This window comes from Sorex fumeus, unplaced genomic scaffold, assembly GCF_029834395.1.
Source record: "Sorex fumeus unplaced genomic scaffold, SorFum_2.1 ptg000055l, whole genome shotgun sequence".
Classification (NCBI taxonomy): domain Eukaryota; kingdom Metazoa; phylum Chordata; class Mammalia; order Eulipotyphla; family Soricidae; genus Sorex; species Sorex fumeus.
Window position 1 is genome coordinate 2,881,040 of NW_026606112.1, and position 14,773 is coordinate 2,895,812.

The 14,773-nt window shown below is 44.9% G+C and overlaps 1 protein-coding gene across 1 annotated transcript in view; it reads right to left on the reverse strand.

Moving 5' to 3' along the window:
• Window positions 1-13,119, reverse strand: part of NSUN7 (NOP2/Sun RNA methyltransferase family member 7) — a 39,525-nt gene extending 26,406 nt beyond the window's left edge. The window contains exons 1-6 of the mRNA XM_056125527.1: window positions 12,760-13,119; window positions 5,162-5,220; window positions 4,659-4,789; window positions 3,822-3,974; window positions 2,778-2,961; window positions 258-468 (exon numbers count right to left, since the gene is read on the reverse strand). Of these exons, the coding sequence (XP_055981502.1) occupies window positions 258-468; window positions 2,778-2,961; window positions 3,822-3,974; window positions 4,659-4,789; window positions 5,162-5,220; window positions 12,760-13,072 (1,051 nt within the window). The 5' untranslated portion in view covers window positions 13,073-13,119. The remainder of the gene's footprint in view (window positions 1-257; window positions 469-2,777; window positions 2,962-3,821; window positions 3,975-4,658; window positions 4,790-5,161; window positions 5,221-12,759) is intronic.
• Between the last annotated feature and the right edge of the window lie 1,654 nt (window positions 13,120-14,773).

Here is a 14,773-nt window from a genome sequence, read left to right on the forward strand (position 1 = left end):
TCCATGCCTTGCACATGGTCAACCTGGGCATGCATATGGTCCCCAAGTACTGCCAGATCCCTGAGCACAGAGTCAGGCATGAGCCTTCAGCACTGCTGGTTGTGGCCCCCAAACAAAACAAAACAAAACAAAACAAAGGATAATATAGCTCACAGAAAGGTTTACATTATATATATATATTAAAAAATTCAAAGATTATTAGCATTTCTGAATCTTACAAAACATTAATCACTAAGCAAATAAATATTTGTACATACTTTTACATCCCATTTTTGTGAAAAGGCTTTTCAGGTCAGGATCCTTAGCTTGTGATTGTACTCCACAAACAAATATTTTTGAGGTATTATTACTTGTTAAGACTGCCAAATGGGCAACTGTGTACCACGAGCCTGTATTGACCATTAAAATATCATCATCCATATTTAATAAAGCCTTTACAGAATGGACCGCAAGACTTCGAGATTTATCCTGTAAGACAATGGTATGATTAGAATTTCACACAGCTTCACTAGACACTTGAACTTCTTTATGCCTTAAGCAAATGAAAGTACTTGGCATAAATGATACCTAATCTATTTCAGTTTCAAACATCTTACTATATATTAAAATATGACATTGCATATCATCTGATGACAAAGATGACATATTATCTGATTTAAAACTAAGACCCTAATTTTGTTCAGCCTAAAGTAGGATTCTTATCATACAATTTTCACTTGGTGCAGGGGAGGTTGGGGCCACACCTGACTGTGCTCAGGGCTTACTCCTGGTTCTCGGCTCATGGGTCACTCTTGGCCATGCGCAAAGGACCAAGGTGCCAGAGAGCCAAAACACTATCATTTAAGGTTTATTATAAGACAATGCCCCAAATCCCCAAACTGTAATGTCCTTAATGATACCCTGTCTTAGCTTCCATTCTTAAGAGCTCTTTACAGAAACCCACTTATCTTCTAGTGTCCTTCTTCCTTATTTTACACTGTTCTCTAAATTAGTGCTACTTCACAGAAATTAAAAGTAAGAAGCCCAGAGACGTAGCTTAAAGTCCTTGCTTGCCCTGCATGCCATCAGTTCTGGTTTGATTCCCTGCCACCACCAGGGGTCAAGCTTGAGCAAAGAACCAGGACTATCTCTGGAGCATTTCTAGGTGTGAGTCCCCAAACCCAAACCAATATATAAACAGAAGTAAGATGGCTTGGGATCAGAGCTATATTACAGTGAGTAGGGTGCTTTCCTTGTATCGGCAAACCTGGATTCCATCCCACATATGATTACCCCTAAGCACCAGCAACATCCCTGAGCACTGCAGGGTGTGACCTCCAAACAAAACAAAAATATAAGATGACTGACAACCTTTTAAAGGAGGGGGCAGACAAAGTGGGTTTTTATGATTGATCTTATTGCCTGATTCGTTTTCATTGTAAGAAATTCTACCCAAGAATAAAATGTAATGCAGGGGTAAAGACCAGGGTGCATTTGAAGCAAAAATTGGAATCTAAGGGTATAAAGATTATTTTAGCTAAATTTGGGGACCCTTTATTTTTCTTTAGGCTGAAACCACTCTCCCTCATATTCTCTTCCCATATTGCTAGTCCTGCCACTCACTTATAAAGCTGTGACACATTTTTTTTTTTTGGTTTTGGTTTGTTTCTTTGTTTGGGGGAGAAGTCTGGTCAAAGCTGGCGGTGCTCAGGTGTAAGTCCTGGCTCTGCACTCAGGGGATCACTACGGGTGGCCTCAGGGGACCATGTGGTGGGGTGGGAATCAAACCCAGGTGAGCTGTGTGCAAGGCAAGCACCCAACGCATAGTCTCTCAGGCCCTCTGTGACACATTATCTACAGAGAGATAATGTGAGAGTACTGTGCAGTGCATTTACAAATGCAGTATAAAAGGAAGTAAAGTCATATTGTAAACTTCTCTTGAATCCTCCCTTGGGAAAGAGAAAAAACTACAGCCTTTTAGATGCCAACAACACAAATCCCCCATCAGTGAAGTCCAGGGAGAAGTCTGTACTCTTTATGGCTTCACACCAGACAAAAATGCCAAAGAATAATAGAAACACTTTATTAATTTTATTCAAGGGAAAAGTTAGGCCTATAAAAGTTATGGGCCTATGAAAATTAGGCCTCTTTACTGATCTATAAAAAATATGATTGGCAGGGGCTGGAGTGATAGCACAGCAGGTAGGGCGTTTGCCTTGCACGCGGCCAACCCGGGTTCGATTCCCAGCATCCCATATGGTCCCCTGAGCACCACCAGGAGTAACTCCTGAGTGCAGAGCCAGGAGTAACCCCTGTGCATCCCCAGGTGTGACCCAAAAAGCAAAATAATAATAATAATAACAACAACATTGATTTTGGGGCTGGAGCGATAACACAGCGCGTAGGGCATTTGCCTTGCACGCGGCCGACCCGGGTTCTATTCCTAGTGTCCCATATGGTCCCCTGAGCACCGCCGGGGGTAATTCCTGAGCTCAGAGCCAGGAGTGACCCCTGTGCATTGCTGGAAAGTCAAAAAAATATATATGATTGCCTTGGTTTTAGGAGGGGTGGGTTGTTTTGGGGTCACACTTGGTGGTGTTTGTGTCTACTCCTTCTCTGAGTTCATGGGCCACTCCTGGGGGTACTCAGGGGACCCTGTGGTGCTGAGGATCACATCCAGGGCTCCCACATGCAAAGATGAGAGCTATCTCCATCCCTTAAGGTTTTTATTTTTAAATGGAGGGATTTGGGGGTAAGACCTGTCTTGAGAGTCTCAATGAAATCAAATGCCATTTCACCTGAAATACAACTTTGTAATCTTTGAACAGGTCTATATTTAGAAGGTCGCTTTTAAGATGAGATGGAAAAAGTAAAACATCATAGCAGTGCTGATCCACAGCAAAAACTTTATCTGCCATATGCAGTACAGATTTGACTTTATTATAGCCCTGCTTCTTCAGAGACTCATAAACTTCTTCAAGGCTGTAAAAATACAATATTGTTATGACTTTAAGCATAGTGCACTGAAAAACGCTGAAATGCACTTAACACTAATGTTGTCTTCTACAGTACATAAAACTCTTCATTGCATACAAATGGAACATCATCTTAGTCAACAATAAGTTAAACGGCAATTATGAACAGAAAAAGCTATTATTTAGGTGCTCATGTTCAGTAATAGGATATTAAGATTCTAAACTAAACTATGTGGACTCCCCAACTACTCCCCGACATGTGCTCTCCCTTGCCACCCCCCACAATTAAAAGTTTAAAAGGTGGGCCGGAGAGATAGTACAGAATGTAGGATGTCTGCTTGCACGTGGCTGACCCAGGCTTGAGCCCAGGCACCCCATATAGTCCCCTGAGCACCACCAGGAGTGATCCCTGAGTGCAGAGTCAGGAGTAATCCTGAGTGTCACAGGGTGAGGCCCCAGAACAAAAACAAAACAAGTTTAAAAGGTGGTCTTTCCGCCTGAGGGGATAGCTCAGTGGTTGGAGCACAAAGTATGTGCTGAGACCCAAGTTCAAAATTCTGCACCACAGGCGTCCCTCACTCAAGTGCCACCATGTGGCCCTTGATGCCCCCTAAGTACTGCTTAATGATCCTGGTGGCCCAGGCCCTAACACTGAACCATCTGGCCCTTCTGGCTGAGCATGCCTGTCAGTGGCCCCCAGGCCCCCTGAGCACTACTTAGGAACACCTGTCTCCCTTCCCAACCTCTCCCCCCTGCAAAAAAAGGTGCTATTTCTTATCACGTTATTTCAAGGCTATTTCACAAGGCAAGTTGCTAGATTTCAAAGCAACTTGAAATACATATGAAAAATCTGCTTCAAACTCTTACCTGATTTTGCCAGTATTTATCCAAGCATAAAGTGGCAAAGTGGAGGCCCTTAGCTCCTGGTTCCTAACTGTTTCTGGAAGAATGTGGTAGATTGAGAGGGCATCGTGTTTGATTCGACATCTTGCCAATGCTGCCGCCAACTTTGTCTTAAAACTGAGACAGAAAACAAAATGCATTTTGGGTGACTAATGCGTCCAGAACAAGATTGTTGATTCTGGATCTTACAATTTAAAAGTTCAGAAAATAGGGCCATAGAGGTAGAACAGTGAGTAAGTCCTTGCACGCAGCTAACCTGGGATCCATCCCCTACATCCCATACGGTCTCCTGAGCACTGCCAGGAGTAATTACGAGCACAGAGCCAGGAGTAAGTCCTGAGCATCAAAACAAAACAAAACAAAAAAGTCCCCAAAACTAATTGTGATATTCAATGGCTTATCTAACTCTTCAAGACTATGTGTAAGAGGGAAAAAAAAAAACCTAGAAATTTTTATATATTTTTATCTAAAAATTTTGTACTATGAACAGATGCTAAAACAAAGGCTATACCAATGAAAATCCTAATAATTTTATATACAACATCCTTTATTTTTTTTCATTTAATATTTCTTTTTTTTTAATTTTTATTAGTGAAACACCATGAGGTACAGTTGTAGACTTACAAATTTTTGTGCTTGGGTTTCAGTTATACAATGATCAAGTACCCATCCCTCCACCAGTGCCCATTTTCCACCACCACGGGTCCCAGTATCCCTCCCACCCCCCATGCCCGCCATCCCACCCTGCCTCTGTGGCAGGGCATTCCCTTTATACAACATCCTTTTCACGTTTACAATTACCTGTTAAGAAAGAGCTCTATTTCTTGGACCTCCCCGATGGCCTCTTCATTATCAGAAAGGAGACGGGGTTGAAACTTTCTTTCTTGGAAATCATACAGCATCACAATAATAAGACTATTCAACTGGTCTGGCTACCACAGGAAACAAAGAAAAGTACACAATGTCGAACAGCAGAATCTTCCATTCCATCCATTTTCACAAGAGAGCAGGGACATGACTAAGCACATAATCTGGTTAAACTGGGAGATAGGGAAGGACTTCAAAAAAATCAATACCGTAAAAACTGAACATTTCAAAAGACATTTTTTTGCTATGATCATTTTTTTTAAATGAAGGTAGAAGTGTCAGTACTAGAAATGTTCGGAGTGGGAGAGCTTTTGGTATGTATTTTTGAAGTGCTAGCATTAAGCAAGCTAGTTAATTATTGAAATCTAGAGGCTTTTAAAAATACTTTCTAAATAACAGTTATGAGAAAACTAATTATATCAATGTTGTCTACTTACTATTCTGGTAGTTGGGAAAATACAGCTGTCTATTAATATAGTTTCCAAAATATCTTGATCTGGAAAACAAGGAAAGTGCCTCATTTGTTCAAAACACCAAACTTATTGACAATATCAAACTTTAACAGAAAATACCAAAGCTAAAAATGAAACTCTGAATTCAGAACACATTTAGACAATGCCATCAAGTGGTCTGACTTTAACATCTAAGGAAATGCCTCAATTCCTAATACCAATGTAAATGATAGTGACACAGTGAAATATTGGTAATGTCGGACCCCGAGCAGTAGGGCACTTGCCTTGCATGCAAGTCCCCAGCCCCCTATATTATCTCCTGAGCACTGTTAGGAATGATCCCTGAGCACAGAGCCAGGAGAAAGCCCTGAACACAAGTAGGTGTGGCACAGCTAGGTGCGGCACAAAACAAAACAAAACAAAAAAGAAATCTCGATAATGTTTGCAGCCTTTAGGACCCAGACTCTTTAGGCAAAGGAGTATCATCTGAACTGACTCAGTCTTAATAAAGGATTTCCAACAGTAATGGATGACCTTTGGAAAACATGAAAAAGGATCTAATTCGTAATACGTGCATCCTTTTTTATACTGCTTGTAATTGATCTGCTAGAATTTTATGTAGGGGGTCCTGGGCATGTCACTCGTCAGCAGCACTTGGGCCTCACCTGTCTGAGGCCCTGGGTTCGATCCCAGGAACCACAAACTCAATAGCTAGAGAGAGAAGCAATTTTACTTAGGACATCCATGTCTATGTTCCTGAGGGATATTCTGCAATCTCCCTTTATTGTCATATCTTCGTCAGCATTGCTGTCGGGGTTGTAATGACCCAATGAACACATGAGACATGATCATCTTCCTTTCTTCTCTGGTGGGATCTGTTTAGAATTAAAATTAGTTCTTTTTTTTCTTTTTGGGTCACACCTGGCAATGCTCAGGGGTCACTCCTGGTTCATGCACTCAGGAATCATTCCTGGTGGTGCTCAGGGGGCCATATGGGATGCTGGAAATTGAACCCGGGTCTGCCGCGTGCAAGGGAAACGCCCTACCCACTGTGCTATCGCTCCAGCCCCTAGAATTAGTTCTTAATTCTATACCCTCTCACCCCTGCATTGAGCCAGAATAGACCTGCAGCACCAGGTGTGGCCCCTATTAAAACACACACACACACACACACACACACACACAATACATAAGGTTTCTTTCTGCTCTAGCTACCTAAGTAAATACATGTGTCTATAAATGTAACCTGTGTGACTCTATGTAATCACACATATAAGAAATGCTGCAACCAATTGAACAGAAAATTAGGCGAGCTTTGATGTAGTGGACCTTCAAAAAAACTGCCATATTCACGGGAAACACTGAATTCACTGAATTTCAGATTTTATCTGAGGGATGGGAAAACTATGAATTCACTGAATTTCAGATTTTATCTGAGGGATGGGAAAACTAAGAACTAATCGAGACTGTATCAGGAAGTCTTTGGGAATCGTTATTCACATTTCATTCGCCAATTATAGTTGCACTGTACAAGTCGCCATTTCACTTATAAGGACAACCACATTTTTCCCTCTTCAGATCTCATAAGTCATCCCATCTACTCCAGAGTTCCTCAGCAGGACTTAAAATCTGTGTCACAGAACATACAGTCATTTTAAGAATGAAGGACTTCCAAGACTGCAGGCCTGCATTGGCTATAGGACCCTGAGCATCAGAGGCACTGAGTTCCTAAGAAACAGGAGAGGCAAAACAATGGAAAAAGTGCACTGACTTGAGAAAGTGGGAGAAGGCTGACACTGTTCTACCCTCTTTCTCTCCCCATTCCTTCCTTCACCCCTCCATCTCTCTTCCCCGTCCCCTCCTGTGGCAGCCACATGCCTGAAGCATGCCTGCACACCAGGGCCGGGGTGCACCCTGGATTCCTGGGAAAGGAAGGCATCTGGGAGAGAAGTCCTGGCAAGGTCGCATACAGCTTCTCACCCGGTTCTCACACCAGGTACAAAGGAGCAGCACTGTTTTCAGATGCCCAATCTGGGTTTCCTTTGGGCTCTCCCAAGGTTCTCCATTATCTTTTCACGGAGCTTCCCTCCAAGGAGGAAATTCTAAGAGACCCTCCTTCAAGAGTGTCCAAGCAACCCTACAGCTGTACAGTACGGAGACCAGAATCAGGCATCAGGGGTGGGGGGAAGGTGGGAAATTTGATGTAGTCACTTACATCTGTTTGGCAAAGACTAAGAGTAACTGGCATCATCAAATACAAAACTGTTATAGCGTTAGAGTAAAACAGCTCAAAATCACTTAAAAAAAAAAACAGAATTAGGGGGAAGAGGGCCTGTATCACCAAGTAGAGGTCCATGTACCAACTTCAATCCCTGGCACAACCGCACTGTGTACCCCAGATGGGAGGCCTCTCGAGACCCCCACTCCTGATCATCACAATCAAACTGATCCATAGGCAAGCCCCAGAGGGAGAGAAAAGGAGGAGAAAGAACAAAAACTAAAAATGGGAGAGTTGAGAGACTGCATTGACAAATTAATGGTTCTGAAATGCCCGGATTAATGCCACTGCCAGTTCTCAGAATTCAAAGGTCGCCAGCTGCTTATATACACCCAAGAGACGGGAGAATAAGAGTTCAGCCAAGAGGGAAGTGTTCTGCCATGACTGTTACCTGAAAAAGGTTTAGACTCAGTAAGAAGGTTATGTAATCTCATAAATCGCATTCAGAACAAAAAAAAAAAAAAGGAAGAAGAGTCAGGAGTAAGATTAGCAACTGCAAGGGTTTCTTTTCTTTCACCTCTACTTACTTTCACAAACCTATTTCTACAGAAATTTATTTGCTAGTTTTTCTTTTTTTTTTTTTTTTTTTTTTTTTTTTGTTTGGGAACCACTCCTGGCTGTTTGCAGGGCTTACTTCTGGCTCTGTGCTCAGGAATCACTCCCGGTGAGACTCCAGGAAGCGTGTGCAGAGCCAAGAGTCAGAACTGGGTTAACCTCGTACAAGGCACATGTCCTACCCACTGTATTATCTCTACAGCCCCTTCCTTCCCTCCCTCCCTCCCTCCCTCCCTCTCTCCCTCCCTCCCTCCCTCCCTCCCTCCCACTCTCTCTCTTTCTTTCTTTCTTTCTCTCTCTTTCTTTCTTTCTTTCTTTCTTTCTTTCTTTCTTTCTGTGTCACACCTACTGATGCACAGGGGTTACTCCTGTCTCGTGCACTCAGGAATTACTCCTGGCAGTGCTCGGGGGACCATATGGGATGCTGGGAATCGAATCCAGGTTCAGCCACATGCAAGGCAAACACCCTACCCGCTGTGTTATTGTTCCAGCCCCAGTCCCTTTATTTTTCATTGGACCTCCCAAATAGTGCCCCACTGGCTATCCTTGGCCAATGAGACTGTTGACACAATGCAAGAACCCAAGTATGTAATGCCAGTGCAAACCCGGTGACCTCAGGGCTCCACCCAGTGATGCTCAGGGAACCATGTGGTGCCAGGAACAGAACCCACATCAAGTGCATCAAGGCATATCAAGGCACATACTCCAACCACTGTACTAGCTCCTGACCCCTTTTTAAATATTAAATTTTTTAATATTTACTATTTCTGGCACCATCAAAAGGTTCTTCCTATGAGAAAGTTAAGTAGCTAAGAAGAGAGGCAATCTTGCATTGGCTGCAACCTGCATGGAGCCGAGGGTATGGTGGTGAGTGAAAGCAGGGTACAGGGAGGGGAGAGACAGAATGATCTAAATAAGGAAACAAAGTACAGGAATAAATCATGGCCAACAATGACAGACCCTGGGAGTCAACGTAAAGGACTGAGCTTACTGGTCAGGAGATGTGGGGGAAAGGGACTTCGGTGGACGGATGCTAATACTCTGGTAGTCGCAAGCTGGATTCCTGAGACATCAAACTCTATTAGAGATCACGGTGCCTGACTAATATTTTTAAAGAACAAGATAAATATTTGCTAGTACTCTGCTTTTGGAGTTTCTTTAGTTTGTTGTTTTGTTTGGCAGGGGCCACACCAGGAGATGCTCAGGGATTACTCCTGGCTCTGTGCTCAAGGTTTACTCCTCCTGGGTTCAGGGGACTATCTGGGGTGCCAGGACTGAATCCTGGCTGCTTGCAGGGCAAGAACCCTACCCGCTGTGCCATGGCTCCAGCCCCTTCTATGACAGAAGCAAACTCAATAGGATTAGGAATTCCTTACCTTCTTAATCAGAAAGTTAATCTTGGGGTTATTTACTAAAGGGGGGCTAGTGGTAGTCTCCATTTCAAAAGATATTATACTGCATCCTTTAAACCTTTACAAGATTAATCAGATAAATACAAACTCTGCTTTGGAAGAACTTATATACAAAAGACACCAACACTGGAGCAAACAACAAAACTAATATAAAACCACCAAAGGACTCTACTTTACATCCATGCATTTAAAAGACTTTTCTGTCATTTTTTTCCTTCTCCTTGTAAAAAAAAATGATAATTCATTCCATTGATCTAATCACAAATTTGCCAATAAAAGGGACTGTTATCCAAGTTCTCTCTGTATATTAACCTTTTCAGCTTTCCTTCTTCTATAAAACCTTCAGGAAGAAATTCAAATGGTTCTCGCCCCACCAGCATCAATTCTCTGAAACTACTGTGTGTGATGTTTACAGTATTGTTAGAACACTGATAATACAGAAGAGGAAAGTAAAATGTACAAGAGCCTCCAAATCTTTAAAGCTCTTGGAACCCCACTGTGTTTAGGTATTCTGATTTTATTCTATTTGAACATTTGCATGGTAATTTAAAGCAAGATATTATAAGAAGAAAATATTTGTACCATGCAATGTCATTTTATTTTAGAATAGATTCATTAAAAATGAACAAAAGTCTTATAGCAAGAGATTTTTGGGGCAATTACTAGAAACCAACTGAGACAGGGAGACAGCTCAGAGGGCCAGACAATATGGAAACCCCAGGTTCAATTCCGAACACCTCAAAAAAAAACCCCACTAATCAATATAAATGCCCAAACCTTATTTCAGGGTCTTAGGGAGAAAAATGTTAAAACACTCCTTGACCCTTTGGTTGTTCTTTAAACCACAAGTTTTTAAAGGGAGTGGAAGTAAGTAAATAAAACAGAATCTTTTTGTTGTTGTTATTGTTTGTTTGGGGGCCACATACCTGGCAATGCTCAGGGGTCACTCCTGGCTCTGTGCTCAGGAATTACTCTTGGTGGTGCTCAAGGGAACAACATGGGATGTTTGGGGATTCAACCCTGGTTGGCCACGTGCAAGGCAAGCACCCTACCCACTGTACTACTGATTCAGCACCTAAAACAGAATCTTAAAAAGATTAAATTGGAGAAGACTGGAAAGACAGTACAGCAGTTAAATGTCATCATTTATAACATACTATATTATACTTTATAGCCAGTACAGCAACAAACATCTTCAAGCCTTTTTACTTCTTTTACCTTAATTGTATTTGCTTCTGTCCTAGTTGTCAACTGTCTAATTTGAGGTTGGTCATTTGCCACTTACTGAGAGAATGTGAAAACACTACAAGTCAAACCCTGGTGACAAACTCCTCTGGAGGAATAAATCGACAAGCTCACCAACTTGAAGCAATTAGCTAGGCACGCACTGGCATTGATTTCATTTTGATGAATCCATATTTTCTTTTTCTTCAGCTCTTCCCACCCACCCTGCCATAGTTCTATAGTTGAGAAAGTTCATGAATAAGAAAACATGATGTAAAAGTAGAGAAAGCAAAGAAATACCTGGGAGAAGGAAACCAAAAATGAGAGAATTCCAGATTCCTGCTCTGCCTGTGAAAGAAATCTTTCTTACTTTATAATTATTTTAAGTATTTTGTGGATTGGATTGATAGTACAGTGGGTTGAGTGTTTGCCTTGCATGCAAATGGCCAAGAGACCCACCATATATGAGCCCCATCAGGAAGGTTCCCTGAACACAGAGCCAGAAATAAGCCCTGAGCACTACCAAATGTGGCCCAAAAACAAACAAAATAACTTTGGGGAGAGGAGTCAAGGTGGGAAGTAAAATCGTTTCTAGGCTGGAGAGCTAGTACATCATAACGGAGCTTTGCCTTAGGGAATGCAAGGTACCAAAGCGAAGTAAGCCCTTGATGGTTGAGTACAGTAATGAACGGTCTAAGAGGAGGAGATGGAGTAGGGCACGAAGAGGAGACAGACATGCCACAATGGGTCCCTGGGACGGGAGCCTGGGATACACTGGTGGTGAAGAGGTGTGATATGTGTATATACCTAAAGCACAGAGGCATCAATATGGAAGCATGAGACCCAGATTACAATCATCTCAAAAATGTGCCTGTTCTTCCTCAGTCAGTATTGGGATGGGCTACCTCCCCCCACCTCCCTGTACCTCTGGAAGCCCTGGCAGTCACATACACATTCCAAAGCCTCCACCCATTTAAAAAGCTACTCCAGCCTTAGCTTCCCAATAAAAATACTGAATGCCCTGAACAAACACGATGACCTTTAAGTGCCTATATTGCAAACCAGATTGCAAACCATAATGCACAAAAAGGAGAGAAAGAAGAAAGGTGCCTGCCATAGAGGCAGGTTGGGGGTGAGGTTTTGGGGGATGGTGGGAGGGAAATGGGGACATTGATGGTGGGAAATGTAGACTGGTGGAGGGATGAGTGTTGGATCATTGCATGACTAAAACCCAATTATGAACATTTATAATGGTCTATCTCACAGATATTCAATAAAAAAAAATTTTTAAGTAATGTGGAATTCATGCCAGCTCTAGTCAGCTGAATTAGTGGCTGAATAAAATAGCCATATTCCTATATTTGTCACTGTTCATCGATTTGCTTGAGCTCTCCCAGTAACGTCTCCATTGTGACACTTGTTACTGTGTTTGGCATATCCAGTACATCGGGGTAGCTTGTCAGGCTTCGTCCTGCGGGCGACATACTCTTAGTAGCGGGCTCTCTGAGAGGGGCAGAGGAATTGAACCTAGGTTGGCCAGGTCGGCTGCGTGCAAGGCAAACACCCTACCTGCTGTGCTAAAAATAAAAATTATGCCTGTTAAGGAAGCAGGCTGGGTCTGGGGAAGGGAAGCTGAGGACATTGGTACAGAGAAGTTGACACTGGTGGTGGGACTGGTGTTGGAACTTCTCTGCCTCTCATATGGACACAGTTGTAAATCACAGTGCCTAAATTTTTTTTTTAAATTACTAAACACAAAGATGATTGCTTTCTACACATCCAACCTGGGTTCCATCTGGCATCTCATGATAATAATCCCTAGAAACCCACCAGGAAACTGGAGACAGACTTCCCATGCAAAAAAGATTCCTCATCAACTGACTTCCTAGATCAATTGAACTGGTGTGCATGACACAGAGCTAAGGACACAGTTCAATGGGAGACACTCTGGGTCTGAAAGAGCTTGTTGGACAGCACCTTTCTGAAGTCCTTGACATCTGTGATTGACCCAAGGTGACGTGGGCACAGACCCAGAAGGGCTGGAGCACTGCGCCCACAGACACCCTCCTTCCCATTAACTAGCTCTGGGCGCTATTCTTCCAGCTACTACTCACACTTCAGGGCACTGAAAGCCAACTCGTAGGACTGACGCTGCATGCATTCATCCTCAGACTGGTACACGACTGGCAGGGGCTGGTCCCCGTAATTGATCAGGGTTCTGTCCGGGGACTTCTCCACTCGGATACCATGAAACACATTCGCTGCCATCATATAAACCGAGTCCGGATAGCCCGTTTTTTCGGGGGACGTGCTCTTCTCGCTGGTGGAGGTGGTACCCGACAGGGCCGGGGAACCGAACGGGGTGCAGATGTCCGTGTAGTCTTCGCTGGACGGCTCCGTTTCCATGTCTAGGGAGGAGGCGAGCATGTTTGGGGCCTTGGGGTCGCTGGCCTATAACTCAAGCTTGATTTGCAAGTCAGGTATTCCAGGCGATGATTTTCCTTGTCCCTTCAGCATCTCTCTGCGAAGAAGAAGAAAGAAAGGAGGGGAGAGGAGGGAGGTGAGATAGGAGGTTAATTTGGGATACCTGGGACGGGGGACTTAGTGACTGTAAGGACATCTCTTGGGCTCGGCCATCTCTGTCTTCTATAAATAAGGTCATCTCTTGGGCTAGGAACCTCCTTGGAACCCGACAAGCCTCCAACAAAACGTTCATCAAGCGCAAAACTTTGGTCAAGAGACGACCCCGGGAATTGCTCCCGAGCGACTTTTCCAAGGTCTGCAAGGGGCAGTTTTCCCAACATCCCACCTCGGGCAGAGACCCGCACCAGCTACCCCTGCCCACCCTGGGCGTCCCTGCACGGGCTCCCGCGAGCCCTCCTTTACCCCAGCGGGCAGATGGTCCCCGGGACGCGGTCGCCGCTCCCAGGGTGGGGGGCTCGGTCCCTAGCGCCCTGGGGATGCACGGCCGCGGCCGGCCGCGGCGGCAGCCGTTTGCTTCAAACGCAGCCTCTCCCACCGGCCCGGCTCGGGGCAGGGGGGTGGCCGTGCGGGGCTCGGCCCGCCCGGGCGCCCGGGCCCTTGAGCGCACGGCGGCGCCGCTCCGATCCGGCTCCGGGGCGCTCCGAGACGCGGCGGCGGCGAGCGGCGGCGGCGAGCGGCGGCGCGTCGGGCCAGGCGGCGGCGGAGGGCTCGGGCTCCCCTGGCGCCCGCAGTCCGCCCGCCCAGCTCCGGGTCTCCAGGGCAACGGGGGCCGCCCGCAGCCCAGCGCCCGCCCGCGGACCGCGCCCGCCCACGCTCGCGCCGCCGGTTGCTCGCCAAGTGTTCCTGGGACTCGGGGCCAGCCCGGCTTGCACGTTGGAGGGCCTCTTGCTCGAAGGACTCCCGTGTGGCAAGGCCCCACTAGCTCCCCAGAATCGCAAGGAAGCTCCAGTTTCAGGACACCTCCTAGGTGATCGTGAAAAAAGAAAATAAATTTAAAAAAATATTTAAAAAGAGGGAATTGTGGCCCCCTGCGAGCACCCAGCTTAGCTAGGGCAGTGCAAGTTGAAGAAACGGGTTCAGGGTTTAATTTTGTTCCTAGGCGCCGTACTTAAGACAATCACAACCCTTTGGGTGGACTTATCCAAGCAAGTTTGTAAAGACCTTCGTCAAGACGCCAACCCTTCCTGTGGCTGCTGCAAAAAGAGATGAAGTTACAGCGAAGGTTCGATTCGTATGCAGTGACAGAATTCACCCTGGTATGGAATAGACTGGGACCAACCATACACCTCCTGAAGGACTTTCAATAGGATAGCTTCGTTTTTTGCAACCTCTTTTCGCCTAAGAAACACAACTGGAGAGCACGGCTAGAAACACCTTGGGTTTATTCCTAGACTGGTGCATTTCAGTGTTCCCTCTCGCCCCCCCTCCCCCCCCCCCCCCCCCCCCCCCCCCTCCCCGCTTTGCTCTTGGTTTGATTTGGGGGTCTTTCTGTTGCTAGTGCTGTATTTGGGAAATCAGGGTTGTTGTGCAAAAAAAGTAGTCTCAAGTACTGAGGCACGCAGACCTTTCAGTTAAGTAAGACCATGCGTGGCCTCTTGAGTCTGCCTCTTCCTGCCCTTACAATTTCATTTCTTGGCATCATCT